This window comes from Mixophyes fleayi, chromosome 3 (genome assembly GCF_038048845.1).
Source record: "Mixophyes fleayi isolate aMixFle1 chromosome 3, aMixFle1.hap1, whole genome shotgun sequence".
Classification (NCBI taxonomy): Eukaryota; Metazoa; Chordata; class Amphibia; order Anura; family Limnodynastidae; genus Mixophyes; species Mixophyes fleayi.
In genome coordinates, this window is record NC_134404.1 from 300,730,094 (window position 1) to 300,750,493 (window position 20,400).

At 41.7% G+C, this 20,400-nt stretch overlaps 1 protein-coding gene across 6 annotated transcripts in view; it reads left to right on the forward strand.

The window, feature by feature from the left end:
* Positions 1 to 20,400, forward strand: part of EHBP1 (EH domain binding protein 1) — a 267,437-nt gene that overhangs the window by 240,275 nt on the left and 6,762 nt on the right. For all 6 annotated transcript variants that reach the window (XM_075203881.1, XM_075203884.1, XM_075203882.1 and 3 more), the window contains 2 exons: positions 2,130 to 2,229; positions 3,262 to 3,335. In XM_075203881.1, the coding sequence (XP_075059982.1) occupies positions 2,130 to 2,229; positions 3,262 to 3,335 (174 nt within the window). The remainder of the gene's footprint in view (positions 1 to 2,129; positions 2,230 to 3,261; positions 3,336 to 20,400) is intronic.

Consider the following 20,400-nt stretch of genomic DNA (forward strand, 5'->3'; position numbering starts at 1 on the left):
CTCACCCCCCATGTTCTTTTTCTAACCTTTGATTAAAGTTTTCCATGTTATCTTTGCCCTTCCAGCAGGGGGGGGGGGCTCCGCGTATTTTATTACAATTGGGGCCACCAGAATCATTAAGTGTGGGCACCTGTAAGGAGCCCTACTTCCTCGAGATATATCTGATGATGTAGACATGATGTATAACATCGCTCACAAAGCTTTATAGAACTGGAGGCTCACCAGGATTGAATGGTTTAGTTATATTATAGAATGCCAGTGAATGAATATATATATATATATATATATATATATATATATATATATATATATATATATATTGTGTGTGTGTATGTATATGTGTGTAGGTATATATAATATATGGGTGTTTATTTTGTGAGAATAGCCACCTTACTATTTCTAACATATATTTATTATTAACCTCAATTTTAAGTTTTACTGCTTTGTTTTACACAACATAGTAACATATTTTATTACGGTCTGCACAGAATTAGCCAGTATTCACAAAGATCCGGCGGGTGTTTTTAACATTCATTAAGCTGTGTGCCCCCTGCAATCCTTCAGCCACGGTTTCTTAAAGAACATTTTCATAGATGACAGATTATACATTTTGATTAACCCAGAGCCTAAGTATATAGCAAATAGCTTGTTAAATCAAGTATTGTCCGGGGAAGCCATCTGTTTGTCTAGTATTGAGAGCCTTTTCTTATCTGTTATTAGTTATTGACAAAACATTATCTGGCCGGATTTTGTGTGTTTCCCCCCTAGCTTAGGAATACTAAGGAAGTAAAAGGAAGAGAGCAACATTACTTTATATTTATGGGCTGTGCATACAGGGACTGTGATGATGCTGATAAAAAGGTGCAGCGGAAAATTGTGTGCATATCTGTGTACAAAGGATTGTGTCTACAACATTGAACATATAAATGAAGTGTATTACAGAATATATTACATCCACTATCCCCGCTTTGACCATCTCATGAATGTTACTCCGTAGGATGGATAAGGCGCTGTCTTTTGGTTCCTTTTTGTTTTGTGCACACTGTTTAGGTTTAAGAGGTTGGACACATTCACCATCTGTTCTATGAGCTCCATAGCGTAATAACCGACCGCAGTATAGTGTCACCTATAAGGGGGACACTTATTTTAGGGGGAGTGGGGAGGGTGTTTTTGTCCATTTTATTGGTTATGAAATGTTGATTTTCCATCTGTGAAGGACCAAGATATGTGGATTTGCTGCATTTTAGGGATTTAGAACCATAGCAGCACTAACTATACGCAGAATTTATGTAATGCGTTTTCCATTTTCCTTTGTGTTTTAACTGAGGCCTCATGTCTCTATGCAGCGACTGTTGACCATAAGAATATGCAATTTATGGTGCCCTAACACAGCTGAGCGGCCGGATCTCTGTCTGCACCATAGCGCGGTCACTGCATTCATGGTTGGGTGCTGTTATTGTCCTACTGTATCTAGTAACTACTGTCCCAAGCAATGTCTGATGCCTCTCGTTGGGCTGTAGATCATGATTGGCACAAGATTTTGGTACACACTCTGATTTGCAGCCAGTTAGATATAAGTTGGCCATTCAAATCACAATGAATACGGGCATCTTAAGCGTCCAGAATATGTTTAATCATTTTGGGTGTTTACTGCATTTATTGCTCTATAGTAATCTTTCAGTTTACATAGAATTTCCCATTACAGGTACATTGTGTATTACAGTACAGTCTATACTCCTTTTAAAAAAGTTTTTTTTGAGATACATTTATAATTTGTGTTGTAAATGAATACAAGCTCTGCTTAGGAGTTCTGTGTCTATGTATTGAATGATTGATTTTATATATTAGTCTATAGTGGTTTTCTGAGTCTATCTTTACTTTACGCACATTACAATTTTGAACGTCTTCAGTACATACACAATGTTGGACAATTGTGGAATTGTTAAAATTACAATAAAGATATTTCAGTCCAGTCCTTTTGTGTCAGATGTTTCCACTGAAGCGAGCAGCACTAAGTTGAGGGAGAATTGGCTGGTCAACAAGCGAGTCATTGCAATCGTAGACACAGCTTTGTGTGTTAATTGATTTGCACATCGTATACCTGTCTAGGTAACTTGTTTTTATTCCAGGCCTATATACAGAGGAAGAGGAAATGTTGATGCAGGAATGGTTCATGCTCGTGAACAAGAAAAATGCCCTAATCCGGAGGATGAACCAACTTTCCCTTCTGTAAGTACTTGGTTCGTGTGTCTGCGTTATGCTTTCATGTGACAGTACACATTATGATTTATGCAAAAGAGATTGTATGTAGCCCAGTAGGACTTTTGTCTATGCACAAGGCGTTCTGCCCTCCAGTAATGTTGGCGCCAGGCAGGTATTGTTTGGTCCTGTGGAGATCCTTATGACTTTACACTTTGAGTGACGCAGGTAAACAGAAATGGTTTGAGGATTCTCTGTCTGCCCCCGTCTCTCTCCCCATGTAACCTGTGGAAAGTAAAACTGGCTCCTCCAGCGTCACTCTCTTTTGTTACCCTTTATTTCTTGTTCTTTTAGACACTGGAATAGGATTATCATCAGCTAATAATATCCGACCACTGGTGACAAGGATCTTAGTAACTAGCTCGCTGGTTAGGTTATGACATGCTTAGGAACAGTTGTGTTGTTGTCCCTTGAAGGGAGGATTAACAGCGGAGAAAACAAAACATAACTGAAAACCTGTAAAGGTTAAAATATTTACTTGTAAAATGTGACTATGTTCTATGGCAGTTTTGTTCCATTTAAATAAATCTACATGAAATTATTTGGTCTCACGAATTAGCTGTATTTTTCATGTAAAAGGCCATTCACTAACCCCTTGTAAAGTAATAAATAATAGCATATTGAAATCAGTTATTATTCTCTTGTGTATGTGAGAATGGTAATGTTTTGTCTAATCTATAAAAATAATCTGGGGTGTAAAGAAGTAAAAAAAAAAAATTTCTGTGCTGCTAACAGGACAATTTATTTACTGATGGTAAGTGGCTGACTGGTGGCAGCATCCAGTGAGCAGCCTCGATATTATGATGATTTTACTGAAGTCAGCCCCGGTGGTTTCTCTGTGTTTGTGTATCATTTGTGTGAAGTAGCTTATTGTGGTAGAGAAAAGTCATTTATGAGTTCTCTAAATCAATGTGCGTTAAAGGTCCCTTTAAGTGTTTAATGATTTAGTAATTAACATATTGATGAACTTAGTTTTTTTTCTCTCTCTCAACTTGCCTATAGGGAAAAAGAACATGACCTAGAGAGACGATTTGAGCTACTGAACAGAGAGTTACGCGCCATGCTTGCAATAGAAGGTAAGACTTGACAATAAGTGTAGTTAACCTCATCTGTGCCATAAAATTAGGTCAAAAAAGGAATATATATAATATAATAACTGCAACTGCAGTGGTGGAGGGTCAACATAAAATGTAATAGAGTTTTCCTGCTCTAGTTCTGATTTAAATGGCCTTATTACTCATAATTACAGAGATAAGACTGCAATCAGCGCATAATAATGATCATTGTCTGAACGGATGGGGATTTCTAATGAAGAATGTGTGTAAATAATCTGCTGGATTTTTACTGGTGTAAAACGAGCAGCGATACATGAAGTTTATAGCCACATTGTCTAGAGTGCAGGTGGAGTTCTAGAATTTTGTTATCATTGAGCAACAAAATACTATGTGAAAGCTGAGAGATGTCAGCTGCGCTGTATTGACCTCTCAGGCTGTCACTGGGTAATTTCTTTCTTCACTTGATAAGGTTCCTGATCCATATTTAATCAATTGTAATTAGTTTGGGGGACTTTCATGGAAGCAGAAAGATTGTGTGGAATAAATGGCACAATGTATTTCAGGTACAATGATGGTGAGTAGCTGACAGGACACTGTACACTAATACACGTTCACAGCACTCTATAGCACCATTCCATAGTACCTCGCACTTTGCTGTGATACGTGGGGTCTATCCCGCAGCATATTGGCGTTAGGTTTATTCTAGTTTTTACACAAGTCTTCCTCACTCTACTGATTGTAGCATAAAAATTAAGTATTTGTTGTTCATTTTACAGTTACCTGTCACGGGCACTAGGAGTCTTTACCCAGGGATCACCAGATGGTAGGCTTACCAGAGCAATGTAGATGGTAATAGGGTACTCTGGTAGCTGGGTGATCACGGAACATGAAATGATGGCCGATGAGATGCTCAGGAAAGTCTATGACTAGCAACACTGGTAATAATGAGGTAATGATACACAAGGAACTGTATGGACAAGGACACGTGAAGGTAGTCAGTGGTCTGCGATAGCAAGTTGTACCACTGCTATAGTGAGGTGGAATGTCCAACAGAAACAAGGAGGTGATGAGAGTCAGCGGTCTGCGGGTAGCAAGTTGTACCGCTGTCTGAGTGAAGGAATGGAATCCAAGTGGAGGTATCCAGGTAGTCAGTGGTCTGCGGTAGCAAGTTGTACCACTGCTCTGTGAGAGGATAATGGAACAGGTGATACCGGAAACAGGGATCAGTGGTCTGACATCAGCAAGTTGTACCACTGCATATATATGTGAGGAGGTGCACGGGGGAAGACTGCAACACAGGATATACACAGGCACCTTATACACGATCCACAGTAATATGCACAATATAGGTATATATATATGTAAATGACTGATCAGGTCTGCAATCTAGAAAGTCTCTTGAAGTAGTCCAGCACAATGATAACACAGTCAATGATGGCAATAGACTCAGCGGATAGCAGACTCCAGAGAGAACCAAACACAGTCCAGCAAGATATGCAATACACAGCACAGTCAATGAGAAGTATGCATACCGTGGTTCAGCAGTAGCAGTCAGATGGGATTGCAGCGGTACCTGAGCGGCTGGAGGCCGACTGGATAGGAAGTCCCTGGATAGGAGAAGCAGCGGTCTAGCAGGTGCAGCGCACAGGTGAGTAGACCGACAGGGACACGAATCCACAGGAGTCAGCAACACGTGGAACTGGACTCATAGGAAACCCAGGAGAATGGAGATGATCCAGCAGAGGGTAGTAGAAGAGATACAAATCCAATGCTGACAGGAGGGTAGAGGCCAGTGGAACACGTGAAGGCGTGGAGAGTGGATCAGCAGGAGATGGACGATAGCGCTGACCACAGCGGCAGGACTCAGCGGCACACGGAGGTAACCAGTAGCAACCACAGGAACCAACAGCGATGGGAAACAGGAGTGCAGCGCAAGGCCGGAGCTGTAGATCACGAAGTGAAGCAGATGGTAATGAAAAGCGGCAGTCTCGAGGAAGTCACAGCAAAGATGAGATGAGAGTGTAGTGCACGGAGGCAGCGGATAGTAATCAGCTGGCAGTCACGATGTTGAACACAGGCGAGTTGCAAGCAGGAGACTGTAGTGCACAGAGGCAGCGGATAGTAATGAGCTGGCAGTCACGATGTTAAACACAGGCGAGTTGCAAGCAGGAGACTGTAGTGCACAGAGGCAGCGGATAGTAGTCAGCTGGCAGTCACGATGTTGAACACAGGCGAGTTGCAAGCAGGAGACTGTAGTGCACAGAGGCAGCGGATAGAAATCAGCAAACAGACTTGATGAGAAGCAGGTGAGTGAGGTAAAAGCTGGAGTGCACGGAGGCAGCGGATAGCAATGAGCAAACAGTCACATTGATATAAAATAACGTTGAAGTGGTGTAGAAGACTGTAGTGCACGGAGGCAGCGGATAGGAATCAGCAAACAGTCATGATGATAAAGTTGATGGTAGAAGTGGTATGGAACCACAGTAGTAGAAGTGGTTTGGAAACCACAGGAATCAGCAGCACTGAATACACAAGTAATACAGGAACACCTTCAGAGACTCATGAGGAATGAGACTCCAAGATCAGGCAACGTGGTAGTGACCACAGGTGCTTAATATAGGGAGGTTGCCTGATCTGCCAATTAAGTTAAAGGGGTATACACTGAAGTATAGAAAAGGGCTGCGCATGCGCAGACCCTCAGGATGGTGGACGGCCACGGTTCCTAAATGTCCGGGAAGAGGCACTCACGGTCCGGTGAGTGACAGTACCCCCCCTTTTAAAGGTGGGCACAGAACGCCTGGAACCGGGCTTGTCCGGATTTTTGGAGTAAAACTTCTTCAAAAGGGCAGGAGCATTAAGATCTTCAGCTTTGATCCAAGAGCGCTCCTCAGGACCAAAGCCCTTCCAATGAACGAGGAAGTGGAGGACTCCTCGCGAAATTTTTGCATCTAGTACCTCGGTAATCTCAAAATCCTCCTCCTGATGGACTTGAACTGGCTGCGGAGCTGAGGGAGGAGTTGAAAAACGGTTGATAATAAGAGGTTTGAGCAAAGATACATGGAAGGCATTAGAAATCCGAAGACTCTTAGGAAGAAGGAGTTTCACACATACTGGATTGATAACTTGAATGATCCTATATGGACCAATAAAACGAGGGGCGAATTTCATGGATGGAACCTTCAAACGAATATTTTTTGTGGATAACCAGACACGATCTCCAATTTTTAGTGGTGGAATAGCCCGCCTCTTCTTATCAGCGAAAGATTTATATTTGACAGATGTCTTCTTCAAACAGGTTCTAACCTGAGACCAGATATTTTTAAAGGTCTGACAAACAGTCTCCACCGCAGGAACTTGGGTGGGCGGGAGGGCAGGAAATTCCGGAAAAGACGGATGGTGACCGTAGACCACAAAGAATGGAGTTTTGGATGATGACTCATGGTACATGTTGTTATGGGCGAACTCAGCCCAAGGGAGTAACTCTACCCAGTTGTCTTGATTGGCTGATGAAAATATCCTTATAAAAGTCTCAAGATCTTGATTGACACGTTCGGTTTGTCCATTGGATTGTGGATGGTAAGAAGATGAGAGTGCTAATCGTATGCCCAAGGTTTTACAAAGGGCTCGCCAGAATCTGGACACGAATTGTACTCCTCTATCAGACACAATCTCAGATGGACATCCATGGATACGGAAGATCTCTTTAATGAAATGTTCAGCCAGGATAGACGAGGAAGGCAAACCAGACAGAGGGATGAAATGAGCCATCTTCGAAAATCTGTCCACTACGACCCAAATAGTGTTATGGTTCTTACTAGGTGGTAAGTCAGTAACGAAATCCATACTAATATGGGTCCATGGTTTGGACGGAATGGGTAGTGGTCGCAGCAACCCTGCTGGGGTTCTGCGGGAGGATTTGAATTGCGAACATAATTCACAGGAAGCAATGAACTCTTTGACGTCTCTCCTCATTGAAGGCCACCAGTAACTTCGAGAGAGGATCTCAAAAGTCTTGTGTTCACCGGCGTGTCCAGAAAAACGAGAGGCATGGAACCACGAAAGGATTTTCCTCCTTAGAGTAGGAGGCACGAGGGTCTTCCCAAATGGTAGCGTTTTGGTGGATGAAGCAGCCAGTGAGATACATTTGGGGTCTAGAATGGTATGGTTGGAAACCTCTTCTATATCAGAGGATGTAGCAAAGGCTCTAGATAAGGCATCAGCTTTTTTGTTCTTGGCAGCTGGTTTGAAGGTAATTATTAATTCAAAACGGGAAAAGAAAAGAGACCATCTTGCTTGACGAGGGTTCAAGCATTGGGCAGACTGGAGATATGACAAGTTCTTATGATCCGTGAAGATCGTCACCGGATGGCGAGCTCCCTCCAACAAGTATCTCCATTCCTCTAATGCGGCTTTGATAGCCAGTAATTCCTTGTCTCCGATGGTATAATTCTTCTCTGCGGGTAGGAGACCCCGAGAATAGAAGGCACAAGGGTGGAATTTTTGCTGTTCCGAGCGTTGGGAGAGAATAGCTCCTAAGCCCACATTAGAGGCATCTACTTCTAGGAAAAAAGGGAGTGTCACATCAGGCTGACGAAGGATTGGAGCCGAAGAGAAGGACTCTTTTAATGTTTGAAAGGCTTGAATAGCCTCAGTAGACCATTGCTTAGGATTAGCCCCTTTACGAGTCAGGGCCACAATAGGAGATGCAATGGAAGAAAAGTCTTGAATGAAGCGTCTATAGTAATTGGCAAAACCTAAAAAACGCTGGATGGCACGAAGAGTAGTTGGCTGGGGCCAATGTAGTACAGCATTTACTTTGTCAGGATCCATCTTCAGACCAACTCCGGAAACAATATACCCCAAGAATGGAATCTGGGGTAATTCGAATGAACATTTTTCTAATTTACAGAACAATGAATTTTTCCGTAGCCTGGAGAGGACTTCTGCCACATGTTGGTGGTGAGAAGGCAGGTCCTGTGAAAAAATCAATATGTCGTCCAGGTAGACGACGACACATACATATAATAAGTCCCGAAAAATCTCATTGATGAAGCCCTGAAAAACAGCGGGGGCATTACATAGACCGAAAGGCATTACCAGATATTCGTAATGCCCGTCTCTGGTGTTAAACGCCGTCTTCCATTCGTCACCGGAACGGATTCTGATTAAATTGTAAGCACCACGAAGATCCAACTTAGTAAAAATACGGGCTCCCTTAATGCGGTCAAATAGCTCAGTGATCAACGGAATGGGATACCGGTTCTTGATAGTAATGGCATTGAGTCCACGAAAATCTATACAAGGGCGTAATGATCCATCCTTCTTTTTGACAAAGAAGAACCCAGCTCCAGCGGGCGAGGTGGAAGGTCGAATGAACCCACGCTGGAGGTTCTCCCGTATATATTCAGATGTAGCTTGAGTTTCAGGTAACGAGAGTGGATAGACCCGGCCTCTGGGAGGAGTCTTGCCAGGAAGAAGATCAATCGGACAATCCCAAGAACGATGAGGAGGAAGACGTTCAGACTGAGCTTTATCAAAAACATCGGTAAATGAAGCATATTGAGGAGGGAGTCCCGGTGAAATAGCTGAAATGGAAGCTTGCTGTACCTTGAGAGGAATGACTTGGGAAAGGCAATGATGGTGACATTCAGGCCCCCAAGACGTGACTTGAGGGGTGCGCCAGTCAATCTGGGGAGAATGACACTGAAGCCATGGAAGGCCTAGGACAATCGGACTTGTCGTAACAGGAAGAATTAAAAACGATATCTCTTCATGATGCAGAGCACCAATCTGAAGGGTTACTGGAGACGTACTCTGGGTGATGAGACCGTTGATGAGACGTGATCCATCGATAGCCGTCACAGTAATGGGAGTTTTTAAGGTAATCATTGGTAGAGACCATTGATTAACTAACGATTTGGAAATAAAATTTCCTGCTGCTCCGGAATCAATCAATGCCTGTGACTCAAAGGTCTTGGTAGCAAAGGAAATAGTCACATCAAAAGCGCAGACTTTAGATTTCATAGACGATGGAGAGGACTCCAGGGACCCTAACTTCACCTCTCCAGAACTAGTTAGGGCCTGGCATTTCCCGATCTCTTAGGGCAGGAGCTGAGGACATGAGTGGAATCAGCACAATAGATACAGAGTCTATTCTTGACTCTTCGTTTCCTCTCCTCAGAAGATAACTTGGAACGTCCAATCTCCATGGGAATCACAGCGGGTGACACTGGACGAAATTGAGGGTTAGAGCGAAAAGGTGCTTTAGCAGAAGTCGTTTTCTCAGCCTCTCTTTCACGAAATCTCATATCAACACGATGGCATAGAGAGATCAAATCTTCAAGTGACGAAGGAAGCTCTTGGGTAGTCAGTGCATCTTTAATTTTATCGGAAAGCCCCTGCCAGAAGGCGGCAACTAGGGCTTCAGTGTTCCACTGAAGTTCAGAGGCTAAGATCCTAAATTGAATGACGTACTGGCCTACAGTATGAGATCCTTGTCGCAGACGGAGGATGCTGGAAGCAGCGGAGGTCACACGACCTGGTTCATCGAACACACTTCGGAATGTAGAAATGAATTTGGCACTATCTTGTAATATTGGATCGTTCCTCTCCCACAGAGGGGAGGCCCAAGCCAGGGCTTGTCCTGAAAACAAAGAGATAAGATAGGCCACTCTGGAACGATGGGTAGAAAAATTTTGAGGTTGGAGCTCAAAATGGACTGAACATTGGTTAAGGAAACCCCTACAAGTTTTGGGGTCTCCATCGTACTTTGACGGAGTAGGCAGGTGAAGCGTGGAAGCTATAGACACCTGGGATGGCAATGGGGAAACGGAGGAAAGCACAGGAGCTTCAGTAGTAGCTGTCACAGTCTGTCCAGATGTACCTTGGGAGGTTAATGACTGATAACACTGAAGTAACAGCTGTTGGCGGGCATCCTGTTGCTCCACACGGCTAACCAGATGTTGCAGCATCTCTTTGGCGGTAGGTTCCACATCTGGGTCTGTCATGGCCTGATCTTACTGTCACGGGCACTAGGAGTCTTTACCCAGGGATCACCAGATGGTAGGCTTACCAGAGCAATGTAGATGGTAATAGGGTACTCTGGTAGCTGGGTGATCACGGAACATGAAATGATGGCCGATGAGATGCTCAGGAAAGTCTATGACTAGCAACACTGGTAATAATGAGGTAATGATACACAAGGAACTGTATGGACAAGGACACGTGAAGGTAGTCAGTGGTCTGCGATAGCAAGTTGTACCACTGCTATAGTGAGGTGGAATGTCCAACAGAAACAAGGAGGTGATGAGAGTCAGCGGTCTGCGGGTAGCAAGTTGTACCGCTGTCTGAGTGAAGGAATGGAATCCAAGTGGAGGTATCCAGGTAGTCAGTGGTCTGCGGTAGCAAGTTGTACCACTGCTCTGTGAGAGGATAATGGAACAGGTGATACCGGAAACAGGGATCAGTGGTCTGACATCAGCAAGTTGTACCACTGCATATATATGTGAGGAGGTGCACGGGGGAAGACTGCAACACAGGATATACACAGGCACCTTATACACGATCCACAGTAATATGCACAATATAGGTATATATATATGTAAATGACTGATCAGGTCTGCAATCTAGAAAGTCTCTTGAAGTAGTCCAGCACAATGATAACACAGTCAATGATGGCAATAGACTCAGCGGATAGCAGACTCCAGAGAGAACCAAACACAGTCCAGCAAGATATGCAATACACAGCACAGTCAATGAGAAGTATGCATACCGTGGTTCAGCAGTAGCAGTCAGATGGGATTGCAGCGGTACCTGAGCGGCTGGAGGCCGACTGGATAGGAAGTCCCTGGATAGGAGAAGCAGCGGTCTAGCAGGTGCAGCGCACAGGTGAGTAGACCGACAGGGACACGAATCCACAGGAGTCAGCAACACGTGGAACTGGACTCATAGGAAACCCAGGAGAATGGAGATGATCCAGCAGAGGGTAGTAGAAGAGATACAAATCCAATGCTGACAGGAGGGTAGAGGCCAGTGGAACACGTGAAGGCGTGGAGAGTGGATCAGCAGGAGATGGACGATAGCGCTGACCACAGCGGCACACGGAGGTAACCAGTAGCAACCACAGGAACCAACAGCGATGGGAAACAGGAGTGCAGCGCAAGGCCGGAGCTGTAGATCACGAAGTGAAGCAGATGGTAATGAAAAGCGGCAGTCTCGAGGAAGTCACAGCAAAGATGAGATGAGAGTGTAGTGCACGGAGGCAGCGGATAGTAATCAGCTGGCAGTCACGATGTTGAACACAGGCGAGTTGCAAGCAGGAGACTGTAGTGCACAGAGGCAGCGGATAGTAATGAGCTGGCAGTCACGATGTTAAACACAGGCGAGTTGCAAGCAGGAGACTGTAGTGCACAGAGGCAGCGGATAGTAGTCAGCTGGCAGTCACGATGTTGAACACAGGCGAGTTGCAAGCAGGAGACTGTAGTGCACAGAGGCAGCGGATAGAAATCAGCAAACAGACTTGATGAGAAGCAGGTGAGTGAGGTAAAAGCTGGAGTGCACGGAGGCAGCGGATAGCAATGAGCAAACAGTCACATTGATATAAAATAACGTTGAAGTGGTGTAGAAGACTGTAGTGCACGGAGGCAGCGGATAGGAATCAGCAAACAGTCATGATGATAAAGTTGATGGTAGAAGTGGTATGGAACCACAGTAGTAGAAGTGGTTTGGAAACCACAGGAATCAGCAGCACTGAATACACAAGTAATACAGGAACACCTTCAGAGACTCATGAGGAATGAGACTCCAAGATCAGGCAACGTGGTAGTGACCACAGGTGCTTAATATAGGGAGGTTGCCTGATCTGCCAATTAAGTTAAAGGGGTATACACTGAAGTATAGAAAAGGGCTGCGCATGCGCAGACCCTCAGGATGGTGGACGGCCACGGTTCCTAAATGTCCGGGAAGAGGCACTCACGGTCCGGTGAGTGACATTACCATTTCTAATCAATTACATGGTCCCACCTATTACGAGAGCAGCGTCTCCACATCATATCAGCCAATGAGTTTAAAAATCTGCATAAAATAATTGTATAACATTGTTTCCTACCTGTGGATGCTCCATGTAGTCTAGGCTATGTGCTAAATAATGTGCATTTTTACCCCGCAGTACAGGTCGCTGAAATGTAAATCACTCAGATCAAAGCTTCTCTAAGTCAAGCTGGGCAATGCTTACTATACATCTCCTCCGCCTCCTAAATTTCAGCAATCCCAGCCAGTACTTGTCTTCCCCTGCTATGCCAAAATAGTCTGAGCACTGACAGAGCAAATATACAGGCCATGTCGACAGCGACATGTCTAGTTAATTACATATTGGGTGTAATTATGGGTAGTGGAGGATAGGTAAAAAAAAATACACTTTTGGTGTCCATTTTTGTTTTGTTTTATAAAGTCTTCCTGCTTTTCATCTTGTGAATAATGTAAATAATCCCTGAACATATTTAAAATGTTACAATGCAGCGTGCCTTATATCTCATGGAAAGTGCATTAAAACTCGTCACTGAAATGCGTGTTTGTTTAGTCCTGACGCACTAACACTCACCTGACCTCCTTTTACAGTTGCTGTTTTCCTAACCTATGTGCGTCTATGATAACTAAGAATAATTGAGTTGCATTTCATTTTTGTTTGCAATTATATTTATAATTAAAAAAAAGTTGTTTATTTCAGACCGCTAACTGAGAAAGCAACTTGTTTTTCATGATAAAAATAATACAAGTCATTTGGATACCTAACCATATAAATGGCAATTATTTTAAGACTCATTGTAATAAAATATGACAATCTATAGAGAAAAATTAATATTGTTTTAAAAATGAAAATATTAAAGCTATTTAATGAAGATTATATAGTTACTTTTGTGAGTGGACTGAGACAAAATGTTGGGTGTACTTTTTAGAAACTCCTGTGGTTTAACAATCTGTTTGGAATAAGATACACTTTGTGGATGCCTTCTTTTTTCGCATGAAAACATTGAAGAAGAAATCAGGTCATGTGACTGGTCCAAGCACAATACGCTGTAGACAATACGGGTCATTTAACACAGTTACCAACATTTTAAAATCGCTTCCAGTGGAACTAGTGCATCTAAGCACACCATGCATTATACTTTATTGGTGAAGCTGGAAGCACTACCATTCCCATCATGCCTTGTTTTCTCAAGTTGATTTATAATGTACTTTTGTGTATTTGAAATACACAAATAGCTTAAATGGTCAGAACTGCAACTAAGAAAAAGTAATTTTATTGTGCATTAGATCAGTATAGAGAATTAGGGACATTTCCTGAGTCAAAAACATTCCAGGGACAAGCTCCTGGAAATTGGGAACAAATGGCAAATATTCTAACGTTGTGTTTTAGTGCAAATTGCCCTGAACTTTGACATATAGAAGAAAATTGCCGATTGGTGGTTAATTATAAACAGTGAAAGCCAGTATCTGATTGGATGCTATGGTTTTGTTCCAAATTTGCACCTAAATGTACTGTTGGTAAATAAGCCATGATAACTGTATTCTGTCGATTCAAATTTATTTTACAATATATTATTTTTATTTATTTCTGATTTGCATAATAATTTAATTTCATAGCCTATAATTTGTTTACTTACATTCTGTAGCGTTTTTGTTTCTATACAGTTAATCCCTGTACAGTGCATTATAGCTCAGAGACGCACTGTTTTCTGTTGACCTTTTTAACCCATTCACTGCCCATGTTAATTTCTTTCTTCACCTGATAAGATACCTGGATCTATATTAAATCAATTGTAATTAGTCTTGAGATTCCGTGCAAGCTCGAGCCTGAAAAAGAAATGTAACTTAATTCATACGGCCTTTGATATCCATCAGTCCATCCACATTCAAACTCCAACAGGAAGAAATGGAATTTGGTTTGTAATTTCATGGCGACAAAAGAATTGAAGATTTTGGATTACATAGACACAAAAGCAGTGTCTAACAGAAGCCTGCAACACCATGTTTTGTTTTTAAATAAAGGTTGAAATCAAACATTTATGAATGTAAACTGAAGAACTAAAGTCCAGGCAAAGGCTCGCTGGCATCTCAGCTCTTGCTGAACTACAGATCCCATGAGGCCATGCTACCAGCAAGAAAGGCCCAACTATAGTGGCTGCGGGCCTGATTCTTTAAGGATAGTAAAGCAAAAAAAAAACTGAGTAGCTTTGAACCTTGGCAAAACCATGTTGCATTGGAGGGGGAGCTAATTTCAGTGTAAAAATAAAGCTATCAAGTATTTGTGTGCTACATGACAAAACAGCCAGTATTTACCTTGTGTGCAAAATAATAAATTAATATGCACCCCTTGCATTGTAACATGGTTTGTACAGGAGAAAATGTACTCACTTTTTTGCTTTACTTTCCTTAATGAATCGGGCACTGCATCTTTATCTTCTCTCTCTCATATATAAAGGTTTTGTCCATGTCCGTATAATAATGTGATAACCAGCCTTTTACCTGGGTATTGAGCTCCCTCAACTTGTCTCGTCATCGGAGAGACCATTAGATGAACGGGACCTCCAGAATGCAGGCTTACTAGTCAGACTGGGCCGCTGGCCTCGCCCCCACCGCATCATGCCACCACCTTTCTCACATAAAACCATCACACAGTTACATTTGATAGTTTCAGCACAGTAACTTTTGGTGCTGGTACTTCTAAATCTAATTGGAAGATTGAAGCGGCAGCTTGATGCAGCGTTGGACAGGCCCAACAAGGACCTTCTGCCACACTTCACATTAGGCCATCCTCCTTCCGTTTCTTCAGTGGTCCACGAGCATCAAATTTTTGCACTAGAACTGTAAGATCACAAAGGACAGTATGACTGTTTTAGAAATGTGCTATCTTATTGTAGTTGAAGTTTTTGCTTTGCGAGCGCATAACCTGCTAATAGAAGTATAGAAATTCTGCTACTTTGGGTAAAAAAAAAAAGACCTTTGTTGTACTCATTAAACACTTTTTACGTCTCCAGCGTTTGCCTTTGTAGAGGTTTCATTATGGCTTGTCAATTTCACACTGCTCTGAAATAAAAAGTTCTGTCAATTTGTGTGCATATGCCTCCGAAAAAGTGATTTATTAGGGGTTACAGCAGTCCAGTGTTCCGCTGTGACCTCCGGGACCTCTCTAAAAGGTCAGTCAATTGTAACGACTAATAAATTACTTCCTTTGTTAAAGTCACAGTGGACATTGGCCTTCATCTTTTGCAGTGTTGTCCATCACGTTGAGATGTTGCAGTTGAGCACTGGTGGGTCAGTGCTGTCCTTAAGTGCTTTAGTAGTCAAGCAGGTAGATACTTGAAATATGTTGTAATTGATTGTCACTGTTTTAAAAAATGATTTAAAGAAAAAAAAAATTGATTAAATTAACTTTTGGCATGCTCTCACATCAGAGTGTGTTCAGGGTGTTTTACAGCGTGCATCCTCACACTCTGTCTCTAGCATGTTGTTGGTAGGATGGACAGTGGCTATGTGACCACGAATGGTCCACCCTACTCACAAAGGGATGCCGCAGTAATGCGGTTTTCTGATTAGGAGATACATTGAGACTCCAGCATAGCCCAGCCTGCATACTAGTCTGTTACTTATATCTAGTACCATATACCGGCTACCTCTTGGAATAAAGGTATGTACTTTTATATATGTTTAATGTATATATGCAACTGTTCTCTTATTATTGTGTTTTGTACATATACAATGTGTTTTCATCTTCACTGTGGTGGACGGCACAGGGGCGATGGATATAAAAAATGCGATCCTCACTGTATTATTACCTTGCTAAAATTGGGATATGACTCGCCAAAATTTCAATATAGTTTATTGGAAAAAAAATCTTTTTCATTCTTTTTCTCATTTGCTACCTATGATATGCCGGTCATGTGCTGGACATGATATGCTTTGTTACTATATCATCATCATCATTTATTTATATAGCGCCACTAATTCCGCAGCGCTGTACAGAGAACTCATTCACATCAGTCCCTGCCCCATTGGAGCTTACAGTCTAAATTCCCTAATATAGACACACACTCACACACAGACAGGGAGAGACTAGGGTCAATTTTTGATAGCAGCCCAACCACGGTGAGAGATATAATGAACTTCCTGGAGAAAGATACAACCATCGGATGAAATATACTGAGTGCTACAATATGGGTTTTTTTTGGGAGTGTGGGAGGAAACCGGAGCACCCGGAGGAAACCCACGCAAACACAGGGAGAACATACAAACTCCACACAGATAAGGCCATGGTTGGGAATCGAACTTGTGACCCCAGCGCTGTGAGGCAGAAGTGCTAACCACTTGGCCACTGTGCTGACCCGTATATCATACATTGCCCACTTTCATTCCATATGCATGTTTTTAGGACACGTGTCAAAATGTTTAAATGGAGTTGTAGGGGGTGCACTAATGAGCTAGGATTGTCATCCAGCAGTGAACAACCCTTTTAAATGCTGTTGGTGCTACAAATTCCCTGGTAGGTTAAAAAATAAGTTCCACTAGAGAACACAAATGCTTTGCAATGCAGCCTTGTAAACACATCCAATTCCCTGACCATCCAGAACCTGCCCACAGCAGTGATATCCTGTAATGAGTGCTACAATATATTTCATCCGATGGTTGTATCATTCTCCAGGAAGTTCATTATATCTCTCACCGTGGTTGGGCCTTGACATGGTGCTTTTTTTGTTCAATAAATATGTCTCTAAGACTTTGTTCTTTGTGATGCACTCTTGGCATATGTTTTGAAGTGAGCATTTTTTTTTTTCTAAAAAGGATTTTTTTGCATAGGTTGAAATTTATTTTATTTTTTTCCTGTTTTGGCTTATATGATAAGCTTTTTTATTTTTAAAATCAATATGTAATCCCGTGGAGGAGCTTATCCCCTAAAACCCCATTTGTAAATCTATTTTAGCTTTGTTACACAGCACAGCCACAGTATTCCGTGGATTGATTAGGTTCACCAGCAGAATCTCCTGCTCTGATGAGGATGCAAACTCTTTCAGGATTGCTAGTTGACTGGAACTAAAGATAAGACTTGACTGCAATCCCCTGATGTGCTCTTTACAAAACTAGTGTTAATTTTCATCAAACTGCGGAGCTGATTTGTAGTGCCTGCGTGGACCATTCAGAGCAAGAAACGCTGGATAATATCTTTTTTTTTTCCTACAAATTAGAATATCTTGAATAATTTTATTGTCTTAATTTTGACTGCATACAGTCATACTGATTGACCTGGATAATGGAAATACACAGATGTGTGTGTTTATATCTTATACTCTCAAAGGAACCATACATGCAAAAAAATGTTTATACATACGCTTTAACTTTGTTGATTTTACTAGATAAAGAATTTGTGGCGTTTATAGATATTGTTTTGTCATAGTAATATGGAAGCTTATATATCTCGGTTACATGATGCATTTTTGTCTGTAGTCTCAATTTCCATCCAATCTCAATCCGTTAGTCCTTGAGGTTGACAGCATATAAAATAGTGGTCATAATACTGATTATTTTATATATTTTTCCTGCATTTGTTCCACATACTATCACCAACTCGTTGTCTATAATTATTGTACTGTGTATGTCCTCATAGCTTTGCCAGTGTTCAGGTTTTCATTTTGCCATATGGTCTAGGGAACACAATTAGGCAAGCTTATCCACCTTGCTCACATCCCATCATTGACTTCTCTCCAGTTATTTTGACCTATTTCCTTGGCCAACCTGTTCTGTTGACCATTAATGATATGTCTTTATGGCTTGCACACAGGCACAAAACAGGGGTTGTGCAAAGGTTGGTCCAGGCATGATTATCTGAGGTTCTGCCTGACTAACAACCACTGGAGGCTCCGGGAAGACATCACTGATCTCTATCACCGTGTCCTGTTTGGCTGATTTGTATATTATTTAGCTACACTATTTCCAAATACTTTACTAAATCACTAAATACTTTTGTAGAAATTGTTAGTCTTCATCTCTGAGGGTATCATTTGAACAATTCCAAGGTTCTTTTAAAGCAATCTTCTTCTGCCTGTGCTACCTCTGCAGGACTTGCTGTCAAGCGTATTATTTGGGTCAGATAAAATCACACACATTTCTCTGAGAGTTACCGCTGTCAAAAAGCTGAATGTTAAAATGCTGTACGTGAGAAATGGCACTGGAAATCAGAGTACTTGGAAAGACAGATTAGACATCAGCAATGTATTTTGAATTTTTATAACATATTATAACAGGGAAGATATTGAGATGTGGATCTGGTGTCCCAAAGAGTCCTAAGGATTGTTATTCACATCAGGATAGTGTAGCTTGTAAGTCATGGCACTGAATGGACTTTAAATTACTGTATGCAAAATGTTACTTATCCAGGTGCACCTGTTAGTCAGGTCTTATTAAGCAACACTGAATAAAAATACACTGTCAGTTGTACTCGTGATGTATACACGCTGACCCAACCATATAACCCAAACAGCTTTGTTACATTTATAGCCTTAAATTTTAGCCTTAACTGTGAACACAACATACAGTTACAACATGTCTAACACCAAATTGTTTATAAACATGTATTCTTTGTATTCTTGAAATTACATCTAGGAAAGTCATGTATTACAAAGTTAAACGGCAACAAACGTTGAAAGGCTGGCAGACAATATTTTAAAGTACTGAGCAGACAATGAGGCAAATTTATCATTGTACTCGTGACGGGATGTTGGCTGAGAAATTTGTTGGAAAAAAAGTCCTCCGCTACAATTCCCAAACCTTACATAAACATTTCACGCCTGGTGACGTGCATATATATTGGATTGAATAACTGCAATTTTAAACTATTTTTGAGACATGCAGCCATAGCAAATGACGTAATAAGTAGGTGTGGCCAAACAGCGACAAGGGACTGTACAGTTATAGACACTCATCTCGTCATTGAGTCAGTGCGCAGTATATCACTGACAGGTGCTGTTGTCTATTGCTGATAATGTTGTTGGCCCAGAGATTAAACTGGAGGAAATCATTTTCATATAGCACCATCTGTTTAGACCCCAGGCAATCTTATGTGTACATCTTACTGACCATTATGCAGTGAAGTACATCACAATGACTCTGACCTCACCAATTCATATTTGTTAATGTGTCATCAGTGGTATGCTTAAGTCCAAATATATACCTTTCTTTATTCTTTTTATTTATAGTATATACTTTTTTTTATATATCCTTTAAGTATGTTGTATAAAGGTACAATGTAATAAATTCTGATCAATGTAGAATGTGAAGGAAAACTCTATACTGCATCTAACTTTAAAGGAGATCTCCACCCAAAGCAACAACCCCACCTAGTTAGGGTAGCTGTAACCTTAAACATGAGGAGGGCTGGTGGGGAGCACTGAGTGAGGAAACAATAGATCCAATATGTTGCTTTAAGGTGGAGTTACTCTATAAAGGGAGCGACAATATGTTGTATGTACTAAAAAAAGAAATCGTATAATGTAAATGAGCTGTTCTCATTGTTTATTTATAAAGGGATACAATTAAAAAATTAAAAAACAATAAGCATCCTACCAGTTCATTTATCGATTAAACTCAGTGGGGCATATTCAATTAGGGTTCCGGTCCCGCGGAAAGTGCGCGTTATTGCCGGTATTATGGTACCGCAATAACGTGGATTTTCGTACGCAACCCTAAGGGCTGCGAACGAAAATCCACGTTATTGCGGTAACGTGGATTAAGTTTGCGGCGCGATCCCGCGGACCGGAATTGTAATTGAATTTGCCCCAGTGACTTGGGATGTGAAACAGAAATATAATCGAAAGAAAGTCACAACCGGAACCGCATTATTTAAGAAAGATATCTAAAATGTACGTCTTTACTTAATGTACATCTTTATAACATGTCAGTGATAGCGATGATCAAGGGCACAGGTGCTGCCTCACACACTATCACTGTCCCTTCATATCGGTTCATGGAGAGCTGGCTCTCTCGTCCTTATCTTGAGTTGAATGTGTGGCGCTGAACAATCGTGCACCCACATGACAGT